The sequence below is a fragment of the Aulonocara sp. 'chitande type north' Nkhata Bay genome, linkage group LG7 (assembly GCF_057382095.1).
Source record: "Aulonocara sp. 'chitande type north' Nkhata Bay isolate Kocher_YH1m ecotype deep benthic linkage group LG7, A_spYH_male_GT1.1, whole genome shotgun sequence".
Lineage (NCBI taxonomy): Eukaryota > Metazoa > Chordata > Actinopteri > Cichliformes > Cichlidae > Aulonocara > Aulonocara sp. 'chitande type north' Nkhata Bay.
Window position 1 is genome coordinate 2,920,516 of NC_141350.1, and position 25,709 is coordinate 2,946,224.

The 25,709-nt window shown below is 41.7% G+C and overlaps 1 protein-coding gene across 1 annotated transcript; it reads left to right on the forward strand.

Moving 5' to 3' along the window:
- The first annotated feature begins 215 nt into the window (after positions 1-215).
- Positions 216-24,449, forward strand: kcng4a (potassium voltage-gated channel, subfamily G, member 4a). Its single transcript, XM_086297952.1, has 4 exons — positions 216-890; positions 2,790-3,392; positions 3,497-4,138; positions 21,719-24,449. The coding sequence occupies exons 2-4, from the start codon at positions 3,285-3,287 to the stop codon at positions 22,592-22,594; spliced, it is 1,626 nt and encodes a 541-aa protein (XP_086154078.1). The 5' UTR covers positions 216-890; positions 2,790-3,284; the 3' UTR covers positions 22,595-24,449.
- Positions 24,450-25,709: the final 1,260 nt, after the last annotated feature.

Below are 25,709 nucleotides of genomic sequence, written 5' to 3' on the forward strand. Positions count from 1 at the left end.
ACCATCAGTTATTGAATTATAAGATTAGTTCAAGTAAAATATTTATAAAAAATCAATTTCACTCTGACAGCACCTTCTTCGTCGACCGTCCAATTTGCAGCGCAAACAGGCTCACCTCATCAGAACAGCACAGAGATGTTTGTGTTTTTTGATAAATCAGGTAACGTGAAATATTCTGTCTTGCTGTGTTTTCTTTAAAGCCACTAGTTTGGTCTTATTTACACATAAAACACAAGCTGACTGCAAAATTTGAGTCTGAATTGGAGCTCGAGTTCAGATGTTTTGGTGAAGGTAATTCCGGGGAGAACCGCGCCCCCTGTTGCGCGTGAAGCGGTCAGGGTAGGAAGCATGGAGGATAGCATCTCCTCAGTGTCCTTGAATTACACACTGTGTAAAAGGTAGCGGACAACAAAAGCCACCCGATGCCCGCATTTCTGCTGAAATGCCCCCTTTGTGTATTCTGGAACTTGCACACAGTCGCCTTTTCCCGGTCACTTGTGTACCTGCTGTCACCTTTACGCACACTTGAACTTGGGTAAGCTATCCACGGTCTTCTCTGTTGCGCACCACAGCGCCGACTCCCTCCTCCCGTGCTCTTCCTCCTCCTCCTCCTCCTCCTGCAGCACCGCTCCGTGAGCTGTAACGGGACACTTTCAGTGCTCCAAACCTTTACTCGCTTCCCATCAACGGTATGTTCAGACTGTCTGCGCGCCTTCCATCGGAGTGGATGACGCCGGAAAGGCGTCCCTGTGATTGTGACATGTGGTGGCTGGTGATGACCGCTGACTCCCTGACGTGGCGTTGAATGATCGGAGGAATTGAGAGGCGACATTGAGGGATTTTACTCAAAATCGATCCGGCCGTCTGAAATGAGCGCGGGGCTGAGGACGGTAAGGTGTGCTCATAAGTTGTATCGACGTCTGCAGGGGTTTTGTTTGTAGTTTTTATATTTGTCTGAAGTTGTAATGAAATACAAGTCTCTTTTTATCTCGCCAACACTGTAACACAGAGGAGGACAAATGATCACACTTTGTGTTTGAGAGTTTTATTTGGAACTAAGTGTATCCAAAATATGAAGTTGTTTCGAATCAATTGTAAGATTACGGTCTTTAAAATGTCCTTCAAACCACATTTGACTTTCGGGGTCGTATTATTATTATTATTATTATTATTATTATTATTATTATTATTATTATTATTATTTTCTTTTCTGCAAAAATCCTCCAAACGAGAGTTGGTTATATGATCGTAATTACGCGACAGATTTAACCGAGTTTAATTGGATATCTATTCGAGATAAGGGCGTAAAAATGTTTCCCAGTGTGTGCTTTTGCAAGTTGGGGAGAGAGAGACAGAGAGAGAGATTTTCCTGCTGAACATAAAGCATCCCTGCCTCTCCAGCAGCTCCTGACAAACGCAGTCACTGTTGACTGACTATGAATATAACATAAGCTCCCTGAATGAATGCTGCATGCAGCACAGCCACTTAATAGAAAACTCCCAGAGTCAAGAATCTAAAAAACAAAACAGAATTGTACGTATTCTCATTTTAATACAACTTTAACTTTTAGTCAGTTTCATAAGTTAATTGGAGGATTCCTAAATGTCACAATGTTCAATAAAACTCCGCTTACTGAATTCTAAAGAAAATGCACAACAATAGGAATTTCATTTTAACTGACTGACCATCTAACCTATTGGATTTGTGTCTATTGTTGCACCAAAATTAGCTGATAGTAACAGTGTAAACGCTTCCTTCAATTAACTTTACAGTAGGAAAAAAGAGGGAACTTCCATTAGGACTACAGATCAGTTAACTACAGTTTATCATTCTCTCCTCTTCCTGTGCGGTGGAAATGAAATACCAGCACCTTGACAGAACTGATTTATTGGTTCCTCAATAACACGATCTTATCCTCCTGCATCTGAAGCACCGAAGCACTTGGGTACGATCCAGTTCGTCCAAGTGTCATTCACACATTCAATAAGCCTGTATGTACTTTACATGAATACTAAGCAGAACAATGACAATACTGCAGTGTTAGTGTTGGTGGTCCTGGGTAGAAAACTGTGAAATTTAAATTAGGATTATCTAAACTGTTGGGACATTTGAAGAAATGTCACTGTAGCATTTTATTCACACCAAAAGCTGCCAAGAGAAAAGTGGAGGACAGCCAAATATAAGGCAGCTGTATTGTTAGTAACAGGATACAAAAACAAACTACAGAGGATTATCTGAGTGTTTGTTGAATTCAATTAAATGTCAAATAACACAATAAGAGGGCTCACATTGAAATCAGAGTATTAACTATAACTCTTTAAAGCTCTGACACAACTCACCATTCTGGGCAACTTTAACAGCTAACAGTGCCAGTAAATTTCAGGGAAGTTGTTTTGCCAACGGCAAACATTTTGGACCTTGCGCTGTGCAACAGACACTGAAGCACATGGCCAGTAACGTACTCTGAGTGTGAATCATACCGTGAACCTGAACGTTCTTTTCTTCTGTTAGTCTTTCATTTTTAACAGATCATTTTTCTCTCAATGTGAACATGAGCAAAAAATTCCTCGCCTATGCATTCAGCAACGGGCCATTTATAGCAGTACAGCAAGTGTGACTGTCTTCTTTCTCATTGAAAAGAAGTGAAAGAGGAGGGAGGAGCTTCTAGCACTGCAGTCTCCTTTAGGTTTCTCAGTCTTTCCTATTCTTGCTCTGTGTTGTCGTATATGCCTTAATCTCAGTCCATCCTTGCTTCGTTCTAACAGTTCTCTCTCTGTCTCTCTTTCAGTTGCCTGCATGATGCCACCACGGGTTTAGACCCTCCCTAATCCTGTTGTGGTGACACAGAGGATCTTCCTCAGTTCCCCAAACACCCCAGCACTGCAAATTTGGCTCCTTACCTCATGCAGCTCATTCTCTGCAGCTATCAGCCAGTGATCAGTCCTCTTATTCAGGCTTGCCTTTGCTAGACTGGCTTCAGAACAGGATTACCCACTGATTTGATGTTGAAGTCTGGTACACAGACTCAGTCTGCTGTGGACCTCTTACCTCATGACGCTCTGTTGGTTGGGGACCAAAAAAAGGAAAACAGCACTGCACCTTTTCTTTCTTCTGTTTTCCTACGGTAGCAGGAAAACTTTTTCAGATCTGTAAATCAGAAAAACTGATGTTTATTGAGACTGAAAAGTTTCAGAGGGCACTGTCTGCAGACTCTCTCTGTATTTGCTATCTGGTCTGAGCTGTCCACTCTCCAATCGAAGCACAGTGCTCTGTGAATGCTGCCATGCCCATCATCAGCAATGCCAACCATGACTTCAGCAATCTGTCCGTCAGTGATGACAGCAGTCTCGACCACATATTCACTGAGATCCCAGAGACTGAGACTATCAAGGTATGAACACAATTGCTGGTAAATTTAATGGTTAGGGAAGATTTATATTAAACAAGTTCTCAAATCGTATAACAATGATCACCGTTTCATTCTTCGTGCTATAGGGTGTGTACTACCAAAGAGCTCAGTTCATCCGTCGGCCAGAGGACCTCTTGTCCATCGACCATGCTTCCTTGGCAGTGATCAATGTCGGGGGAAACCGCTACACCTTCCCCTGGAGCACACTGGAGCAATTTCCCCTCACACGACTTGGCCGCCTCTGTGGCTGCAGGTCACCTGAGGACATCGCCAGCATCTGTGACGACTACGATGAAGCCCGCAAGGAGTTCTTCTTCGACCGCTCACCATCCGCCTTTAGGGTTATCCTCAACTTCTTGGCTGCAGGGAAACTCCGACTGCTACGAGAGATGTGCATCCTCTCCCTGCACGATGAGCTGACCTACTGGGGCGTGGAGATGGCGTACATGGAGCGCTGCTGCAAGAGGAAGATGTACACGCGCATCGAGGAAGTGCACGAGAAAGAGAGGCGTCAGCAGGAGCGCAGGCAGAAAAACGCCATGCAGCGGGAGACAGTGGAGGAAACACAATACAGAAAAGTGATGAACTGGCTAAGAGATATGGTAGAAAACCCACAGTCAGGCTTACCTGGGAAGATCTTTGCCTGCCTGTCGGTGATCATGGTTGCCGTGACTGTTGTCAGTTTATGTATCAGCACGATGCCAGACCTCAGAGAGGAAGAGGACAGGGTGAGTGGCCAACAGTGCTGATTGTGACCATTTTGATTTAGGTTCAGTCATAGTCTTTGGGTTTTAGTCATGATGTAGGCATCTAAATTCTTTTAGTTTTAGTGTAGTTTTAGTCAACTAAATATGGTAAGAGTACAGTACACCAGATCTAAAGTTGAATCAGCTGACAAAAATGGAAAGTGTAAAGGTTTCTTGTGTTTTTCCTTGACATTGAATGTGAAATGTGCCCATATTTCCACTCTTCCTCCCATGCATCGATATTTTATCACGTTGTCGTGAGACAGGGAGCATGGATGCTAGTTCCTGTCTCCTGCAGAACTTAATTAGTTCTGATTGGATCTCGTCTCTCCAGAATATTTTCATCTCATTTTTATTCACTCACAAAAGGGTCAGTACATTTCAGCCTGTTATTTTTGGTCGTTGAGGAAAATGACTGGCCAGTGAAATCAACACCGGTGACCAAGCATGTGTTGGCCTGCTGCAAGTGTAGCTATTAGCAGCAGAAGATTCAGAAACCAAGTCAGATTAGTACAAAAGAGCCATAAATGACAATTTTGTAGAGAGAGTCCTAAAGCGATTTATCATGTGAGTGATCGTGACTGCTTAGAATGAAGGCTCATCAAGACATAATCACTAGCACTTCCTTTATTTCCTGGAAACTAACATTAAATGTGTTTAATGGAGATATTTGGTTAATAAACATTTTGCCATTGCTGCAGCTCAGGTGTGGAGATTAGTGGTGGTGATAGATTCCATTATAAAGTCCAGATGATCCCCAAACCCAGGCTATACGCTGGCCCTTTGCAAGTCGGGGTCTGTGCACACATAATTGCATGTTTATGAATAATTGCTTTTAACTGTTTTTATATCACTCCACTCTGGATTGAAGGACAACAAAAAACAAGAGCGAGAACATCTTAGACAAATGCTGATGTTGCAAAAGTGAAAATTCTAAACTATAAAACTCGCTGTCATCTTATCCTCCTCAATATTCTGGGGGGACGCTGCAGTGTCGGTGTGTGATCTGTCTACCCGTAGCAGCACAGAATAATTAAGCCGGAGCTGCTCACTGAGGCCTGTCCAGTATCTGAATAATGAAATGAGCGTACTGTATGTGACAACGTAGACGGACTCACACACGCGTGCATCAACAGACACGCTGTAAAAAACACATATATGCACTACCACTGCACACAGAATAGCCCATCCACTGAAACTGATACAGCGCTCTCTGAATTATGCACACATTTACTCTTTTGTCTCATGTTGGCTCATGACTAACGTCTGACAGCAGCATGTCCCCCATTCAGGACTTGATCATTTTTCATACGCCGGGTGTCCTTGAAGTAGACCTGTCAGGCTCGTTCCCAGCTCCACATTCTTATTCTAGAGCAGCTCAGTACAATTCACAACTGGGCAGCTGTGGCTCAGGTGGTAGGGCAGGTTGCCTACCAATTAGAAGGACAGTGCATCGATCTCTGGCTCTTCCAGCCCACATCCAAAGTATCCTTGGGCAAGTTGGTGAAATCAGAGTTGCCCCCTGTGTTAGAAAGTTCTTAGGCAAAGTTCTGCATGGATGTATGTGTGACTGGGTGAATGAGACTTGTAATAGAAAGCTCCACTATGGCACTACATGAGTACCAGTCCAATTACAGTTCAAAATAATCCCTGCATATCAGGTTCAGGTGTACAATAAAGCAACTTTAACCGAGTATCAGGCTCAAGACAGTACATATGTACGTATGTATGTAAGTTGACACACCTGTTCAATGGAAACTCCTCAAGAAGTGTACAGCAGCATCTCTGTATTGATTTTGATACGAGCAGTCACAGGCAGCCAAAAGATCGAGTGCAGGGAGGGGGTGGTGTTACTGGAGAAGGCCGACAGCAGAATACTTGATGAGTTGTAAAGGCTGAAGAGAGGATTTTGAGAGTCCTGCCAAGAGGAGTCCAGTAGTTAGTGAGAGTCATAGGAACACAGATGGACAAGAGCTTTGGCTCGGGAGTGGATCGAGTCTCCTGGTCTGCTGCTATGCAGTCGATATGGACCTTTTAGAGCATGTGATAGATCAAACCTATTACTATTGTCCTAAGTGGAAATATGCAGTGGCTTCAGTTGCTGCTGTAGCTTTATTTTCTATGCAGTGATGACAGTGAAAGGTCCAGCAGAAACGAATGAGAAATGCAGCAGGATTTAAAAGCAAGCAGAGATTGAATAGCATAACATTTCTGATGTGTAGTATTACAGTAGCATTTTTACGTAAATGGTAAATGAAGTTTTCCTGCTTGATATTCACCTCAGGTAAGCACAGCTGCACTGACGGAGACATTGAAAGGCTGCACGCAGCCTTCCCTCGTACACACGCACTTGCAATTACCACGCCGTATTGATTCCTGGTGTAACAGTGTTTCCAGCCAGTGCAAAGTTTTGTGAAACTCTTTCTAGGAGTTAGTGTAACTAGGAGTGTTTGTCTCGATGCCCTGAGGCAGCAGTGTGGGTTATCAGGTCATCTGAGATTTGTATGATTGTGTCTGACATCTCACACCTTTGGGAGGATGTTGTGGGACGTAAGGACATTTAGGTGTATGCGTTCACTCAGGCATGTGTTTGCATGTCTGCGCTCATTCCTAGAAAGAGGATGGCAGTTCCATCTACAAGTAAACAAATCCATCTGCCGCTTTCATGTTTTTCCCTCTGCATGCTCCGGAGGTTCAGACTATTCAGCTGCATTGAACTCCATCTGCAGCGTCCAGCTAGCAAGCAGCGGCAGGGTTCCTGTCATCTTTAATTCACGTAGTCCTGCCGTTTGTCTCTCTGTTCTGTTATGTGCCGGAGTGGGCTGAAATTCCCTCGTCCACTCATAATTCATCCACCTTCTCTGCCTGTTTCTGTTTGGCTAAGGCATGTGAAGGAGAGATAGCGTAAAGTAAAGATGGATTGTGGAGTAGGTGGCTGAATAGAGTGAAGGAGAAAAGGAGAGACAGAGAAAGAATGTGCTTTAGGGAGATAAGAGAGGAAGTTTCTGGTAGAAAAAACCCGGCAAGAAACATTACTTAATTTTTCTCCTCTGATTGCTCCCCTTTGTCCGTGTAATGTGTTTCTCTCTGTCCTCAGCTGATCTCGTCTATCAAGCAGTATACCACTAGGAGCTAACAGCTCAGCTCCAGTCCCACTGATAACCACTCTTTCATCCTTCTGTCTCCTGCTGTGGGTGTGCATGTATCCCTGCTTTGTATTATGTAAAAACTTTCAATGTGATTCTGAAATCAATGTCATTTCTGCAGGATGTTTGTAATTGTGACACTTTGACAGAAAGCACAAAAACGCAAGTGGATGCAAGAAACCTTCATATGATTCAACAATGCATCTTTGATCATGTCGAAAAACACCGAACAAGAGTTGAGCTTCATGCCTCGTATACAAATGATGCCAACAGCAGCTTTTGGACTAAAGATAATAAATTGATCTTGTATCAAAGAATATATTGTAGGCAGTGTTGGGAAGGTTACTTTTAAAATGTATTCCACTACAGATTACAGATTACATGCCCCAAAATGTATTTTGCAACGTATTCTGTTACGTTACTCGATGAGAGTGACGTATTCTGAATACTTTGGATTACTTAATATATTATCATGCTGTTTACAACTACATGAATGTCCTATTGCTGTGTGATTTATTACGATTACTGAAGGTCCGCGGCGCCGAACCGTAGTAAAGGGACCTCTGGCTAATATGTCGGGTTCGTGTCGGGCTCGTAGCCGAAAACTAGCTTTACTTTGTTGTCTGGGTCAAGTTTTAGACAGAGAGAGGCGTTGAAAGGCTGCTTCAATGGAACTTATTGTTTCGGAGGAAAACAGGAACACGGTGTACAGTCGAGTCTTAATAGCTTACTTACAACTGGGCTCGTCAGGCGCTCTGTTTGGCTGCAGTGGTTATTATTATATTTACATGCTTCCAGCTCCCGTTTCTGCTCGGTGACAGCTCGTACTTTTCCACTCTCCTTTTTCTCCCTCGCTCACAGACTCATAACGAGTATGGCAGTCCATTCTCCCTGCAGCACGGACTACACTGCCCATCAGGCTGTAGCATTCTGCCTATTAGCTTAGCACAACAACAACAACAAAAAGGCGCTCGCTCACCAGGAAACACACAAAGAGAGCGTCACCCTGTAACCATGGCAACCGTAACGCTGCCGCCTGGAACAACAGAATAAACAAAACCCAAACAGTCCTGACCCGCAACAATATGAAACAGGAAAGTACCACCGTGTAATCCATTTATTTCAACAAAGTAACTGTATTCTGAATACCACCTTTTTAAACGGTAACTGTAACGGAATACAGTTACTCATATTTTGTATTTTAAATATGTAACGGCGGTACATGTAGATGAACACTTATTGTAGGTACATAAAGGCAAGGTGTGATTTGAAGCACTGCTCCCCGTGCAGCTGGTATTTTTTGATTGCTCTGTGGAGGTCTTCCTTTCGACCTTGTGAGCTTGCTCTTGTGTGTTCGCAAAGTCACCGTGGACCTTAAACTTGCACAGAGAGACAGAGAAACAGCCTGAACTGTGATGACTGCTCTTGTGGCCACTCCTCAAACCCTAATTACCAGATCTGAGTCCTTATGACTTTCTCCTCTCCCAAAGGGTCAGTGCTGTAACACATCAGAGGAGATCCAAGCCTGTCATAAATGCACAAGTGCTTGTACCCGAACATGGAGCGATCTAAAAATAGCATTTGCACCATAAGAGTTGCAAAGTTATGGTAAATGGCCTGTATTTATATAGCGCTTTACTAGTCCCTAAGGACCCCAAAGCACTTTACACATCCAGTCACCCACACACTGGTGATGGCAGCTACATTGTAGCCACAGCCACCCTGGGGCGCACTGACAGAGGTGAGGCTGCCGGACACTGGCGCCACCGGGCCCTCTGACCACCACCAGTAGGCAACAGGTGAAGTGTCTTGCCCATGGACACAACGACCAAGACTGTCCAAGCCGGAGCTCGAACCGGCAACCTTCCGACTACAAGGCGACCTCCCAACTCTTGAGCCACGATCGCCCTTCCCCAAGGAGACTCTTTGAAGGGCAGATCATCCAAATTTAAATGAAATATCTTTTTGTCAGTTTCAGAATTTTATAATTTTGCATATTTTGCCAAGGAGTAACAAGAAGTGTTATAACATTAATACCAAACTAGGTCTTTCTCTGTTATATAACTTGTGCACATTACACAATTAACACGTTTTTTTTAAGTCTTTAACAAAGAAAATCAAAAGGATTCATATGAAGATGATCATTCAAAGATTAAAAAAATTACTATCAATATATGATTAGTGATTAGTCAGCCACCTAATATCTATATTAGTAAGTGGTCCTGGATTATAATACATTTTCTTTGACCCATTTCTTTTCTTGGCCCATTAAAGTCTAAAGATGCTCGTGTGTGAAATACCTTATAGTAAGTTGAAATGAAAGTGATTTGTTTAATACATCAAAGGCTCCTGTACCTACCTAATAGTACCCAAGATCCATACTATTTCAGGGCTGTTATTAGACTAAGCATGTAATAGTGTTCCTGAGATCACTTATAGTAACATAACTGTGGTTCCTGGGATATTAAAAGTAGAATGAGAGGCAGAGTTTTCAGGCCCCTCTTCTGTGGAACCAGCTCTCAGTTTGGCTTGGAGAGACAGACCCCAAACTTTTACTATTAAAACTGAAAACGTTTTGAGAAAGGTTACAGTTAGGGCTGAAGCAGGTGACTCTGAACCCTCCCTTAGTTATGCCGCTATAGGCCTAAGTTTGGGGGGTTCCCAAGATTCACTGAGCATTTCTTCTGCACTTACCTACTTTTGATCTCTTCATGTTTATTTATTTGCATTTTTGCATTTAATCATTTGTTACTGTTAATCTCTGGCTCACCTGGTTCTGCTGGAGGTTTCTTCCTGTTAAAACTGTGTTTTTCTTCCCCACTGTCACCAGGTGTTTGCTCATAGGGGACATCTGATGGTTGGGTTTTCTCTGTATTGTTGTAGAGTCTTTACCTAACGATGTAAAGCACCTAGAGGTCACTGTTGTAATGGTTTAGTGCAATATAAATGCAATGAGTTGAAGTGAACTGTCAGTGACTCTTTAAAGTGAGACTGGGCTACCAAACTGCTAATGGCTCTCCAAATGAACTTACTGTACGCACAGATGGATACCAGTGTTTATTTACAGAAAGTATTTCAAACTATAGTATAGATTTAGTTAAATAAAGTTCATGGGATGTTTGATGCAGTGCTCTTGCTCAAACGTTGACAGAACTAAAAAGTTGTAGCATCATCTCACTAACTAGCTATTCACAAAAGATCTGTCGCTGCTGTCGAGAGGCTGAAAGGACAAAATAATCATTTCCTCTGATTATCACTCTCAGGTAATCCTGTTTGAGATTATAATCAAGTGTAGATTGAGAAAAAACTCGATTCACGTTATTTTTTAGGTGATATTTTTGGTGTTATTTATTCTAATAAATAACAAAGTAACAAAACTCATCTGTACCTTATGGCTCGCAGCTACAGGATGCTGTGATGTTGCCTTTACTTCTTGCTTGTGTCTTTACTTTTACTGTTTTGGATTAACCTTCACGTTCTGGTTGTGGCCCCCTAATGTAATCCCTCTGGAGTGGAAGCACTTTCTTCCATCAGTGTCACATATTGAGCTAAAAGACACGACGATCTCAGTGAATCGCTCGTTATTTTTGACGCTTGCTTATTCATGAAAACGTTTTTAGACACCAGTAATCTTCTTGAGTCAAATCTATGGTAGCAACACTCAGAAAGAGCAGCAGGTCTCAGTATATATCGATAACCTTCTTGAAATTACATGTTATTGCTCAAATGTCACAAATGAAACAAAGACGCACTTTATTTGTGCTTTCAAAGTAAAACCTGTCTGTATTCATTTTCATCCGTCTATCACAGAAATACGTTCCTGTCATTAAGTGTTGCTTGGAATTAAGTCTGTTTGATGGAGCATTTTCAGACAGCCTCGACAGATCTGCTCTCCTTTGCCTAATTCAGATGCTTTCTGGCCTGGGGAGTCATTTTATGTTCTTAATGCCATAAATTGGAGTGGGATTTGCTGTTCAATAGTTACGTCCCAGGACATCAATCACAAATATCTTGAGACTGAGGGACAGACTACGTGGCTCAAGCGCCACACTGAGCGTTCTGATTCATCCACATCTTCTCAAACAGAGACTGGTCAATAGTCCCACTGAGTTACAGAGCTGGGCTGTTGATTGCGGACGAGAAGGATTTCTTATTTTATTAGGAGATACAAAACTGACATAATGAGTCTTGTGATGTCTGAAGGAAGATAAAGTATCACTTTATGTATTTGAGAGAAGAAGGTAATAGAGGAGTAAGAGACGAGTGGTAAATATTAAAACATCTGCATTCCAATTTCTGTTTTCTCAAAGGAGCTGTTCAGTATTTAGAGGCTGTCTCAGACAAAGTGGTAAATAAGAAAGAGGAGACACACATGTGTGCGCACACATTCTCGGCACAGCAAACCTAACTCATTTCATATTATTTTGCTAGCATTTTTAGCCCCCCCACCCCTCCCCGCCCGCCGGTGAGCGTCATACGAAGCACACGTCCTTGACACTGACTGTGCATTTGCAGCACAGTCAAAAATCTATTTTTAGACATCAATTCTTAATAGCGTAGCATGTTGCATTTGATATGCTGAACTCTAAGGTCATTAAGATAAAGTTAGTTTATGTAATGGTGTGTAATCACTCTTGGAGTCCATTAAATGACCTTCTATTCATGTCATCTTCAACAGAGCCTCAGTGATGGAATAATAACCTAAAAGCAATTACTGTCAGTAATCCTTCCACATCTAAATTATGGGCAGCACTGAAGATCATTCATTAATAATACGATCACATAGCTGCCTTTAAGAATGGCATCTCATGTTTGACAGGTGATGGGTCAACCCAGTATCACAGCAAAACGTGTAATAGACACGCGAGTCCACCGTGTCCTTTTCACGCTTTGCCTCTCCAAATCTGAAATGGACACGCATGCAGAAATTGCATTACCAGCAGGGGGAGATGATATACTTAAAGTTAGTGTTTTAATTCCAGGATCCTTAATCGTTAGAATCGAGTAAGCTAGGTGGCTAATATGTATAATGTCTGTTTAATGCATGATTATTTTCATGTTGGCTTGATACTGCAGATTACCGAAACTTACTGCAACGTCTGCATCTGTGAAATGGACACAGTGGACCGGTGTGTTGTGATATGAATGGGTACATATTGTAGCGCTGACCTGCTATGGAACAGGTAGCATCTCATGTAATCTATGAGACAGGTTTACATATAATATAGTAAATAAAACAATAGAAATAAGAAACGATTGGCCAGGAAAGAGTATAACATTTACTGGTTGTCAGAGATCCAAGCGTCTGAAACCAAAAACACGCTTTTGCCTGAGTCTGGATCCTTATCTGGCATTTTATGTCCAGCTTCACTGAAAACCAGTATTGGCTGTGATTACATCTCAGAAGAATTACTGGCCTCCTGCTTCTGTGCTAAATTCCATTATGTGAATCAACAAAGACATTTTTTGTCTGTGAGGGGGGAGTTGTGATTTGGAGACCAACATTTTTGACTATCTGGACTCGGAAGCATGAATGAATTCCCCCTGCAGCTCAGAGCAGCAGTGACAGCGATCTGATAAGTTTTGTGTGAGCATAATGTAACTAAAGGCTCCCCCTGCATGTAATTTAGCTTAAGATAATTTACTTGCACACCTGAGATGTGAAACATAATGTAATAGATGCACAGAATTAACACGAAGGCTAGTGTGCATGTGTGTGCACACGTGTGTGTGTGTGTACTCTCTCTGTCATTGGCCAAATTCAGAAGACAAAGCACTGTCATCAGTCATAAGCTTGTTTGTGTGTTTAACAACAGAGGCACAAAATTAAGCATGCGTGCTTTGTGTGTGATGATTCCCCCCCTTCATTAAATTCACACAAAGAGAGCATAAATAGGTGCTGGTGTGTAAAGTTGGTTGCCTCAGCAGGATGCGAGTCTGCCAGTTACTCAGGGTTACTATACTTAAGTAACTAAGTAAGACTTTAGAGAAGCAGGTGGCTGCAGATTAGAGGGAATGAAATAGAGGCCGGAGAAGTAGGAAAAAGAGGTGGCTAAGTCGGCGGTTTGTGTACACGCACTGTCCTTTTAAAATGGCAGACATTAGATCTTTTCTAAACTTGCAGACCTTCAGACCACAAGAAGGTCTGCAGTTACAGTACATGCTAATAATCAGATTCCACTGCAGCTGGAATAATTGTAGCAACACTTTGAGTTAGCATGCATATGCATTTCCTTGTTTGTTTCCCCGGGCATGTATGTACTCTGAACGTATCAGTTCCAAGCAGATTCCACGCCTGTTACGGCCTATCTGCTTATGAGCTGCATTCCCTCCGTCGGATGTGCCGCATGGCTGCCAAGTGGGATTATTGAGAGAACAGCAAAGCATGAGGTGTTTATCCTGTCCATGCCAGAGTGGGATCGCACAGCATAGATAAGTACAGCAAAGCACGGGAGCCATTCCTCAACCTTTGTCTCCTGTAACACATTTTAAATTCAAATTCTGCTTTTTAATTCAAAGTGTCTCACCCGATGTTGCCAGTTTATGAATTTTAAAATCACTTGATGCTTTTGTGATGACCTTTAAAAAGAAATGAAAGACATGCAACAAAGATGCATCACACACACTTCCATAAATGTCAAGTAGCCTTCACATTCGTGCTGTGCTCAAAAGGTGAACGAGAACAAATATAGAACATACTGGACATGAACTTCCTCCTATAAATTAATATTTTGACATCTACAAGTTAAAATGCATTTGAGAGTTGCATCATATGAATCTCTGTAAACTGTATACATACTTATAGCAACAGGTAAAGATGCACAGAGTCCCTGAGTGTGATCTGGTAATACAAATATAAGAGCAAGCTGCATAAAAAAATAAGCTGACTATTCAAAGATTAAAGTGGTAATTAGAGAAAGAGTATTTTCCCCGTTTCATATGTTCCAAATATCTAATATCTGCCATGAGCCCGCCTCCATCTTTGCTTTCTATTTTAAATTTTTGTCCGGTGCATTTTCTTCTGAATTTGCCTGCTTTTGTCTAAATGCAGCAAAAGCTGATTAATGAAAATGCAAAATATTTGCTTGTGTTTTGTCTGTTTAAAAGAATTTGTCAGCTTTTCTTCAGCTGCAGTGTGTTGAGCTTTCAAACTATTGAGCTAGAAAATTAGTCTGAAAATATTTAGTAATTTTCACAGATCATTTCAATATAAAAAGCTAAAAATCTATTTATTAGCAGAGTCTCAAATATGACTTTAAATCTTGTGAATAGAAGCTTATTTTCCCAAATACAAAAACACAATAATGACCTTAAATGCTTCAAATTTCTTTCCCCTGAGTGATTTTGCTTCATTTGAGTTTTCAATAATTCGGTTTTAAAGTGATTTGGCAACTTGGTATCACCTTCTTTACAACAGTATTTTAAATGGTTTGTAAATAACAGGACATAGCACAGCCTACAACTGTAAGCAAAAGGAAGTTGGTCTTAAACGTGCAGCACAGTGTTTGTGCTTTATGGCCAAATATCTCCACTTAGTTCCCGTCTGTGTAAAGAACATCTCTGTGGTTTGATCAGATGGAACCTCTGCTATAGTTCTATATATTGTCTTTAGAGAGGAGAAGCCTTCTCCTGACAACCCTTCCAAACAAGCAGTACTTGTTCATTCTTTTTCTAATTGCACTGTCGCGAATGTTAACTTTTAGCATGCTAACTGGGCCTGTAGAGTCTGAGATGTGGCTCTTGGGTTTTTATTATTTTTTTGCACACTCTGACCTTGAATGACATTTTGTTGAGACACATTTATTGCCAACATGTAGTTTTCATAAAGGTGTTTACACGCACTGATGATTAATTAACCAAGGGCATTTGATCAGCAGCACCTGGCTGCTACTTCCCCTTAGCTGTCACAGGACTGCACAGAGCCCTTTGAATTCTTTCTTTTTTCCCATAACTGTAGGTAAAGGTTCTTTTTGCTTGACCTTATCTAGAACATGATTTTTGGTGAGTGTTTTATAGGATTTACCAGACCTACAGATATGATGATCATATTTGCGCATGCTAATGAAGCCACAATATTGTGAAACTGCACATGTGTGCATAACTCATATCAGCAGGTAGAGTGTTTGCCCCATAATCGGAAGGTCGGGGGTTCAAATCCATCGAACGACTACCCTGAGGCAACCCTCAGCAAGGTACCGTCCCTACACACTGCTCCCCTGATGCTGGATCGGTGGCTGCCCACTGCTTCACTGAGTGAATGCGTTAAATGCAGAGAGTAATTTCCCCACAGGGGATTAATAAGGTATACAAGGAAAAAAAAAAACTACCCACATGTCTACGATGCCAAGATGGCTGCCAAATGGTAAGACTTAATTCCACGAACGAAAGCTCAGCATAATTAACAGATGCACTGCAAACAACCTTGTAACTGAGAAAACAGCTCTACTTATGCATGTAGAAAGTAATTTGTGATGTGGGACAGCTGTGGAGGCAGGAAGCACATTGGCACAGTTATGCGGTTGTGTAACAGGAGCCCACACAGCTGACACCTGGTGGACAGGTGTGGAATAACACCGGTGAGGGAAAACTCCCCAGAAAAGCCAGCCGGCCCAAAAGATCAATTAAAAGTAGACAGAGTAGGATGTGGTAGAAAACCAGTTGTGACAGTGACACACAAACAAGCAGCAGATGCTTAATTTCCTGAGGTTACATACATGACATTTGCCAACTCCCTTTTCACAAGACAGCTCAGTCGTGTCGTAACAGCAGTCACTCTTTGTGTCACGCTGCATTCCCCCACACACTCAGAGTGAGCCGGTGCACACTGCAGCCAATAGTTTGCTTTTTTCTTTTCAGCTCCACGTTCTGACGAGACATTTTTATAATTTTCTTACAGATAAAAAATAAAACGCTTGCACAAAATGTTTTTGTGATCATAAAAGTTGATGTTCGTCTACTGAAGGCGTGTGTGTGTCTGTGTGCGCCCGATGTGCCTATAGTTTGATGGGACACTAAACAATTTAAAATACTGGATGAGGAACTGACATCACATTAAATTGCTTTTATAGCAGTTTGCACTGAAACTGGAGGCTACAGACAGACTTTACTAGTGTGTGTCTGTTTGTGTGCATGCAGGCATGAAAGAGAGAGTCTAACAAGCAAAAACCTTTGTTAAAATTTGTCATCTCTGCATTTGTGGATGTTTGTGTGTCCATGTGCTGCACGGACAGACAGACAGAGAGAGAATAGAGATGCAGAGTTGCAAATGGTCCCCATGGTTCAGATGTCACCTCTTCTTTTCCTCATCAACTTTGCTTGTAATCCCTTTCTCCTCTCTCCCTCTGCACCACTTAGCCACCCACTTTCCTTTCATCTATTCTTCTTTTTTCTCTCCCGTATCTCTCCGAGCCACCTTCTCACTTTCATTTTTCTCTATTGGGCTTTTCATGCATGAACAATCTCTTGGTCTTTATCAGTGATGGATAACTCTGAAGGCTTTACAGCTACTTCATATGAAGATAAAACCGTGCAACTCTATGCTGACACAAATGTCCGTGGTAAGGTGCTCAGTGTAAGGAGTCGTACTCTATAGAGAATAGCTCGCTGTTTGAGGCTCTTATTTATTACAATATATCTCAAGGATTCTTGTAATTCAGTGGGTGCATATAGTCCACACGGCATATTCTACCCAGTGTGCATGCGTGCGTGTCCATATGACTAGTGAACACATTGCTCGATGTTGGCAGTTCCAGGTTAAGGACAGCTGCGTGTCTTTTGTGGTTGTCCTCGCTGTCCATCCACACACTCCTTTATTCAGCTTTTCTTTAGAGCGTTCAAAGTGAGGGCAAGGTCAGTAAAGCAGCATAGAGGAAAAGTGTTTAGTGGTGCAAAGTTTGTTCAAGGTCTGCTGCACAGTAAAGCTGACTGATGGGCAGAATCTTTGCTTTTGCTCCCATTTCCAACTGTACCTCTTGATATGCAGGACTGCAGAATAATCGTGGGAGAAGGAGCCCCAAGAGATGTAGAAGAAAGAGGAATGAAGAGTTATACGGACATACTGTGAAGGAGTCAGAGAATGAACCACAGTTTATAATCATGCAGTGGTTAGAAAAGCAAACATTCCTGAGTTGCTGTAGCAGCATGACAGTTGCGAAGAGTTGTCCTAATTATCTTTTGAACACAGTGAAAATGTGCAGCTTTATTTGATCCACACGTGAAAAAAAACATTCATAATTCAGAGATATAGAAGCTTTCTCTTGTCCAACAATAGAGACACACATTTACACTTCAAACCCACGGTACACGGAGCGACCCCACAGCCAGTAGCTGTCTGACTGCACAGGGTAGATGCTAAGCTGCCAACATTAATATAAAGCTCAACTGATGCTGACACAACAGTAACAGTATGATGGCGATGAACCAGTGCGGGGGTCAGAACGAGAAAAACACCATCACGAGCTGATTGAATGTTTCTGACCGTCTGCTTAACCATGAACACAAACACCGTGTAGCACATTGCAAGTCGTCAAAATTACGCAGTTAAAGCCAGATGTTTATTTAGAGAGACGACAGAAAAACCGTCATGCAGAAAAGCAGCTATGCTGAAGGGTCAGCAGACATTAGCTTGGATCACTTTGTATAGGTTCAATCAATTTTCCTGTTGACTCCTGGGGGAGCATAGGTCCGCAACAACACCATGCCAACGGACTCTGTTCTGGGCTGCTCTCTTTAGCTTGTATAGGTTGTAATGCTGTGATAGTTTTATGCTTATATATATTAATATTGTAGCATCTGGCTTCTCCTTGTTATTGCCGTATTCAAAACAAGGACAATTGTCAAGGTCACACAGACATTTTCAGCTGAAACCTTTTTCTCCACACTGTGTTCACATTGTAATACCAAAATAATGTATTACATAGCAAGTGTAGTATCTCAAGTTGCCTAAGATGCATACTTTACGTTTTCAAAATAGCGTCATCATACATAAGTATTAAACATTTTAGTTAATACTTAAACTGTAAGGTGTGGATGTGATCACATATAATGAGCTCTGGCTGAGTGCAGGGCTGCTTTTAGGGCACTTCAGCCAAAATATAATGATCAATATTGTCATGCATGTGTTTATTTTGTAAAACACACATCTAGTGCAAAATAGCAACTCAGTTCAGATCAGCTCGACCTTTGGGTAGAATTTTTTTGCGTCATACATATTGTTCATTTTGTCATTGAGTTCTTTTTATTCATTTACTTCGAGTTGATTTATGCCCCACATATCTGCGGGATTCTGTAGAAATACCATTTTTATCTCCGAAATATAAGGAAAGCTGCAATAATACTAATAATAATAATAATAATGTATTTTCCTCTTTGCTCATTTTAAATGTCCTTGCCATGAGAATGCCTCAGTGTTCGTTGCCCCCACTGCAGTCTTTGTCTTAATTTGACATTGGGATGTGTTAATGCAGATGATAAAACGAGACCCCCTATGAGACAGCTGTGGGGTGAATGGTGTCTGTGCTGAAATGTGCTGTTGCTGGCATTAGTTCCACAGAGTCATTCGGAGGAGATAAGGTCAGGGAGATAGTTAGTATTGTGGGAGGTTATTGTGTGCACAATTGTGTCTGTAGTTGAAAGGCAGAGAAACAGAAGTAGAAGGCTTGGAGCTCTAACAAATGGTCTATTCTGCAGAGAGCGAGAGCACAAAGCTGCGATAGGCCTGAGAAAGAAAGAGCCGCGAGGAGAGGATGGTGCTTGTGTCAGACAGAACATCTACACTGTGACAGAAAGTGCCTTAAAGATTCATGCAGGGAGACCACAGAGTTAGACATCAGACAGAAAAAACACGATGAATGTCCTGAAACTGAGAAATTTAAAGGTTTATATTCAGTTAATATTTAGGTAATGATTTGCTGTGGTGTGTCTTTTCCTTTAGTTCAACAAAAATATCAAGCAATGAGTCCTTCAGACCTCTGGAGAAATCATATATAGCCATCGTGGTTCTACTTTTAACTGTGCGGGCTGCAGCTTTATTGAATACATTTTAACATGAGATGTTAAATACATCATAAATTCTCAGAAACATTATGATGCAATGACCAGCTTAAGAGCGATGTCGCTGTCAACTCAAAGGCCAAAATAAAACAAAGAGTTTTTGTGATTTTGCTGAGAAACCAAAAGAAAGCTGTAAGCCATCATGTTGCCTGCTGCATGTGGAAACTAGGATGTCTTGGCTAACATATTAACCACACTGATGTTAATGATACACTAAATGTGTTTCTGCCCTGCTCCTCCTTCTAGGAACCATTAAAGGTTCATGTTTATCACGATTGTCGGGACTAAAGTTTATTCATCTGTTTTTGAATCATGTTCAGCAACTTTTACATCATTTCTTTCCTAGAAATCCTCACATTTAGAAAGCCGTTTGGTGCAATTAGCAAATATCAAAAGCTAAACTGAGACAGTGACTGAAATCTTTAATTACTAGTCTAAAATTGGAAAACAAAAGACTGATCGATTTTAATCGATGTCTTCAGTTAACAGAGAGCTTTTTTTACTTCTTATAGTCACATAGAGACTTTAAGCCACCTGGGAGACATGAAGCCTCATACATATTGTTTTAGGCTTACAGTTTCATCACAGTGGGGGTCAGTTCCTACCATAAGATAGCAAAGAGGTCAGGCTTAATTTTATTTCCATGCAGCAAGTGAAAGATGTGGAATCTTGGGTTTGAATATTTTACTGGGTGTAAACACCATAAAACTCAGCGAAGCCTTGAAAGAAGCTGATGCTGCATTATGCTACAGTATGCAAGTCGTACTGGATGTAAATCTAAAGCAACATGAAGTTACTTAATGAATATTTGTCCATTAAAAATAATGATCAAAAGAACTACATCTGCCATGAAAGGCCTTATATATAAAACATTAACACAATACAATCAAATAAAATTAATCCTTTTCAAAAGCATTTAAACAGTTAATATTAAGACCTGTTCAAATGTAGATTGTAGAGCATAAAACCTAAAAAGTGTCTCACCAAGACAAATTTGTCCTGAACTTTGAAGAACTAAGATTCATGCCAGAGAGCTGAGAGACTGTCCTCCTTTATAGACTGGATAAACACTGCTATTATCACTGCTAGCATCACTGCATGATGCAACCTGCACAAAGGAACATCTTTGAAAGTCACAATATCTTAGCACACATATTCCTGCACCAGCATTACAAAATATGCAGAGCCACTCTGCAGGAATGAAGCAAAAAGGCAAAACATCACAGTGGGATTAAAAAGAGTGAAAAAGGCAGAGAGGACACAAGTGATAATGCAACACGAAGTAAACAGATGTATGTGTGTATGACGGATACAACGCATAGAGAAACTTCACTTAGTGGAACGCTGAATGAATGAATGAATGAATGAATGCAGGCTTTAATGCAGAAGGAGAGCAGTGTGAGGGGCGAGCACAGAATGAAGAATGAGAGGGGAGGGAGTTCGAAGAGGGCGATACAGGAGGAAAGAAGAATAAATGATGAGAAGGTGGAGATGGAGGCAGAGGGATGAAGGAGAGGCTTGCAGGAGGATAAAAAAGTTGTGAGATAGAAGGGAAATGAATGAGACAGTGCAGATAAAAGCAGAGAGTGAGCAATGGGAAACGTGGGGAGAAATGGGGGGGAGGCTGATGAAAGGAGTGTCACAGAGAAGACATAAACAGTGTCTGTCTTAATAATGCGGTCTCACATTCAGCCTGTGTAAAAACCAAATAACTCATAACATTATGAAAAACTGATGATTCCCCATCATCGGGGCGCAAAGTCTCCTCTTCACAGAGGGGATACTTTAGCATATTTCTCACTTACTACAGTCAGAAACCGACAACAAAGTGTTGCCTGAAGAAACTGCGCTTCTAAGAGAAACATTGTAGCAAATACTCAGAACAACATATATTCAAAGTCACATGACAAAGAGCTGTCCTGGCTGCGAGGAATATATCTGCGTGATGGCACAAGTGTGTGAAAACGAGGGTCAGTCAGCGGCAGTGTCATGTACACACACACACCCCACTCCCACTATTCTTTTAGAGGAGTTTTTTATTATTGCATTGCTCTTCGTTGACACTGTCGTTGGAGGGCACACAAGTTTGATTGCGTTTTGTCGCCACTCCCATGGAGGATTAATCCTTGAGGTCTTCCCAAATGCAATAATTGATCGATCACGTCACTTTATAACCCACCAGTGCAGCTGCAGTAGCTTTAGTATGCTGACCGAATGTAACTTATGATTAATTAATGAATACCAAAGACGATTATCTGACCTCTGAATCTTCTCCCTGTGCTTTTCTCACCATCTGTCTTACTCCCTGTCAATTCTCGCTTCTCTTATCCTCGATTTCTCTGCCTTGCCTTCTCTTCCACCTCAGGGCGAGTGTTCATCTAAGTGCTACAACATGTTCATCATAGAGACGGTGTGTGTGGCCTGGTTCTCCCTGGAGTTCATCTTGCGGTTCATTCAAGCTCAGAGCAAGCTGGACTTTCTCCGCGGGCCGCTCAACATCATCGACGCTATGGCCATCCTGCCCTACTACGTTTCCTTGGTGGTGACAGAGAAAGACCCAGCGCTGGAACACGAGAGGCCGGGAGGAGGTAAGGGCTACCTGGACAAGCTAGGCCTGGTTTTGAGGATCCTGCGAGCGCTGAGAATTCTCTACGTGATGAGGCTGGCTCGCCACTCTCTCGGCCTGCAGACGCTGGGGCTGACGGTGCGACGCAGCACCCGGGAGTTTGGCCTTCTGTTGCTTTTTCTCTGCGTCGCTGTCACCCTCTTCTCCCCGCTGGTGCACTTGGCTGAGAGCGAGCTCACAGGTACCCATGACTTCACCAGCATTCCCGCCTCCTACTGGTGGGCCATTATCTCCATGACGACAGTGGGATATGGCGATATGGTGCCCAGATCCATTCCGGGACAGGTGGTAGCACTGAGCAGCATCCTCAGTGGCATTCTCATCATGGCCTTCCCTGCTACTTCCATCTTCCACATGTTCTCCCGCTCCTACCAAGAGCTCAAGATGGAGCATGACCGATTGTTCAAAGAGGAGTGCGTGGCTGCCGCTGCAGCTGCTGCTGCCAGTGGGGAGCCACAGGAGGCGGGAGGTGAAGGAGGCGGTGAGAACTCGGCTCCACCTAAAATGCATCTAGACAATGATAATGTGCACTCGCTGGAATCTCTGGCTCTGTTAGGGAAAGGTGGCGAAGCTGCTGGAAATAATAATCACAGCCTTCCGGCAGCAGCTTTCTGAGCTGCATTTGCACAGACTGACCTCTAAGATGTGACTGTGCAGTATACGATGAAAGTACTGTTTCCAAAAGGCCTCACTATCTACACAGCTCTGAGGGCATCTGCATTGTTTGGATAAAAAGAGATTAAGCAAACATTACGCATTTCTTTTGCTCTTCAAGGATTTCATAAGGAGTAAAAGTGTCCGCGCTGAGAGACACACAACCCTTTAAATCGGATGATTTTGTCCGACCAGAAAGCCTCTGCAGCAATATTAGTAAACGGCTGCGTCCATAAACATGCAATATTCAATCCAAAGTTGCTTTTCCTCCCACTGTGAAAATACTGACTGCAACTTTTAGTTTCATTCTCATTACTTTTTAATCTGTTGCCTACAGTATGACCTCAGTGTGTTTCGTACTGTATACTAGCTTGAAGCCATGCTATAGCAAATTGATTGTCTCATATATGATACGATTCATCTCTCTTGTGTATATTTCTATGCTTGGACTGAAATGGTTTCTCCATTCTCAAATATAAACTCCAGGTAAACGATTAAGAAATTGCATAATTATTCCAAATGTTTCTAAATCAGTGACAAAAGAAACGGACATGGAGGAAAAAAAGGTGTTTTTATTTGAATGAAGACGAGCGTGAGTGAGAGAGAGTGAGCACTAAAACCATGAAATGTACTTTGCAACGCTCCAAATAAAAGCTCTCCTAGTAATCTGAGAGAAATCCGTTTTCTGGTCTGTATTTTTTTTCCTTGGTGCGATGGTCTAATCTCTGCTCATCTGGGATGCTCAATCAGAGTCCTACTGCTGAACATTTACTCTGAGAAGAAGAAACAGAAACAGCTGCCGCTGCCAGACAGAGAAGTATTCTGTGAATTCTGTGGCAATCCGCTTCTTACATCACCTTCTCGTTTTCATGCGCACAATTACAGCACTGTGGAAGAGCGTCTCTCTAATGTCTAATCTAATGTTTTTAAGACAGCGGTCTCTGGTTATTGTTGATCTTCGTGTCTGGAACAAATCTGTCCTCATCTACTCTGTTTAATCCCGCTGTGGCCTTTGGACCTCTCAGAGTTCTTTTACTGAGAAGAGTTGCCTGCAGCACCGTGGGGTCCAAGAAGGTTGTGGAGGCACGCAGGGACATGACAGATGTGGATGTAATCTAGATTAAAGTTGGGATTAAAACCCCCACAGGGAAACGGGTTACTGCCTGAAACTCAACTTCATCCAGTTGCTTCAAATAAGATTTATCTTTTTTTTTCTCTATTAATTCAGTGGCAATTTCTTTTGCTTTATTGTGGTTTTCATGCCTTAGAATTAAGATTTACATGCACATGATGAAATATAATGTATTTTACAAAGTTTTTTATCCATCTGTATACTCAGTAGGTAAAGACACATTGATATTATAAACAGTATATAATGGGGTTTTGCAACACTGATCATAACTCGTATGGACCATTATTCTAAAAGCAGCTACGGGGGATCAAGTATTCTCATATGTCTGTGTAGCTCATCGTCACAAATCATTATTGATGCTCAAAAGTAAAGTTCAGTCCAAAAAGTCACTTACACGTCAAAGACAAGAAAGATGAATGTTTGATAAAGACCTTTTCAAGGACTTTCGCTTTTGAGCGGCACTTTTTAAACGACTAAAACATTTTATTCTAACTTGAAAATGTTCTAATATTTTCTCTTTGCAGAAAGTTGCATTAAAAAAGTAATATCATTTAGGATGTTGGAGCCAGCAGGGTGTTTGCTAAATAAAGCTAAGCCCTTTAATTTTTTGTACAGGAATCAGCCCATTGTTTTATGAAGGTTGTGTGGGGTCAACCCTCAAAAAATATCTTTGTGTTTTACATTTTTATTTGACCTTTCCAGTCAACACATCACCGTTTTTGCATTAATAAGGCAAATATATGTAGAAGAAGACACGCAGACACGGAGGCGAGAAGGCCATGAAAAAAAAAGTATATTTAGACAGTCTGTGTAGAACAAAAAACGACTGTTACTTAGCTAGCCGGTGGTCACGTGCAGGTGTTTAATGCAGTTTCAAATCATCATGGTAAGCTAAGCTAATTACATCCTGGCTCTGTCTCCATACAAACATAACAGCAGCAATAATCCTCTTACCTAACTCACATGGTTAGATAAGAAAATAAGAACGAGCATCCAGTGCATTTTCCAAAAAGGACAGTGCTCAGCGCAATTATCTGCTCACACTGTATCATTCTTATGTATCAATCTTAACAGGTTTTGATTAGCATTGGTAACAATAACAAAAATGTCTCAATTATATAATTTTGGACAAAGCAATGCTACGAGTTATTCAAATAAAGAAATCACACAGGAGGGATCAGAGGAAGACATTTGTTAAGTTTTAAGTAAGTTTTCTATATAAAGACCTATTGGCCATGCTTGTAGCCAGAATTATGTAATGTAGTGAGGGACTGACACACCAGAGGGGAACACAGCTGAACCTAATTAGACACGACGAGACACAGACCTTCAAAGTAAAACAGGAAACTCACAAACTGTTTTACAAACACAAACTCAGAGGCATGAACAGAGCACAGAAGGGAGAACACTAAAACCTTAAGAACTAATACAAAATAAGAATCAACACAAAACACAAGATGATATCAAAATGAAACACAAAACTCTGGGTCACCGATCCAGGACCATGACACTTTCTCTCTTTCTTGCACGGATAAACTGTCTCTCACACGCCTACTTATTTTTTCATCCATGGTTTTAGGGGGAGTATTTCTTGCTCATTGACAGTCGAAAGGTCGCTGCATGCATTCATTGTTCCATGATGTGGGCGCTGAGGAACCCTTTGACAATGTGATAAGAAAGGCTGAACAAATAAAGTTAACTTGAAAAATGTGTATGTCATGCTTCTGGTAAAATAAGAACGGAGGTGCACAGCGTGGATGTGGTAGAGGTGTTTGGATGGAGGTGAGGATTGGGACTCAGCATACAGCAGATGGAGCATCTGTCATGTATGTCGCTTCTAGCTCTGTGGCATTAAAGAAATCTCAGCAGACGCTTATTACAGTTTTGGGGAAGGAAGAGAAGAAGAAGAAAGCTTGATGGTATAAGTCTGTCATGATGGTAGCT

What these genes read in the sequence shown, in the direction of transcription:
- kcng4a (XM_086297952.1), top strand. Translation starts at nt 3,285, where the DNA reads ATGCCCATCATCAGCAATGCCAACCATGACTTCAGCAATCTGTCCGTC. An exon ending in CAGAGACTGAGACTATCAAG is followed by an intron (nt 3,393 to 3,496) that starts GTATGAACACAA and finishes TTCGTGCTATAG; the next exon opens with GGTGTGTACTACCAAAGAGC. An exon ending in TCAGAGAGGAAGAGGACAGG is followed by an intron (nt 4,139 to 21,718) that starts GTGAGTGGCCAA and finishes CTTCCACCTCAG; the next exon opens with GGCGAGTGTTCATCTAAGTG.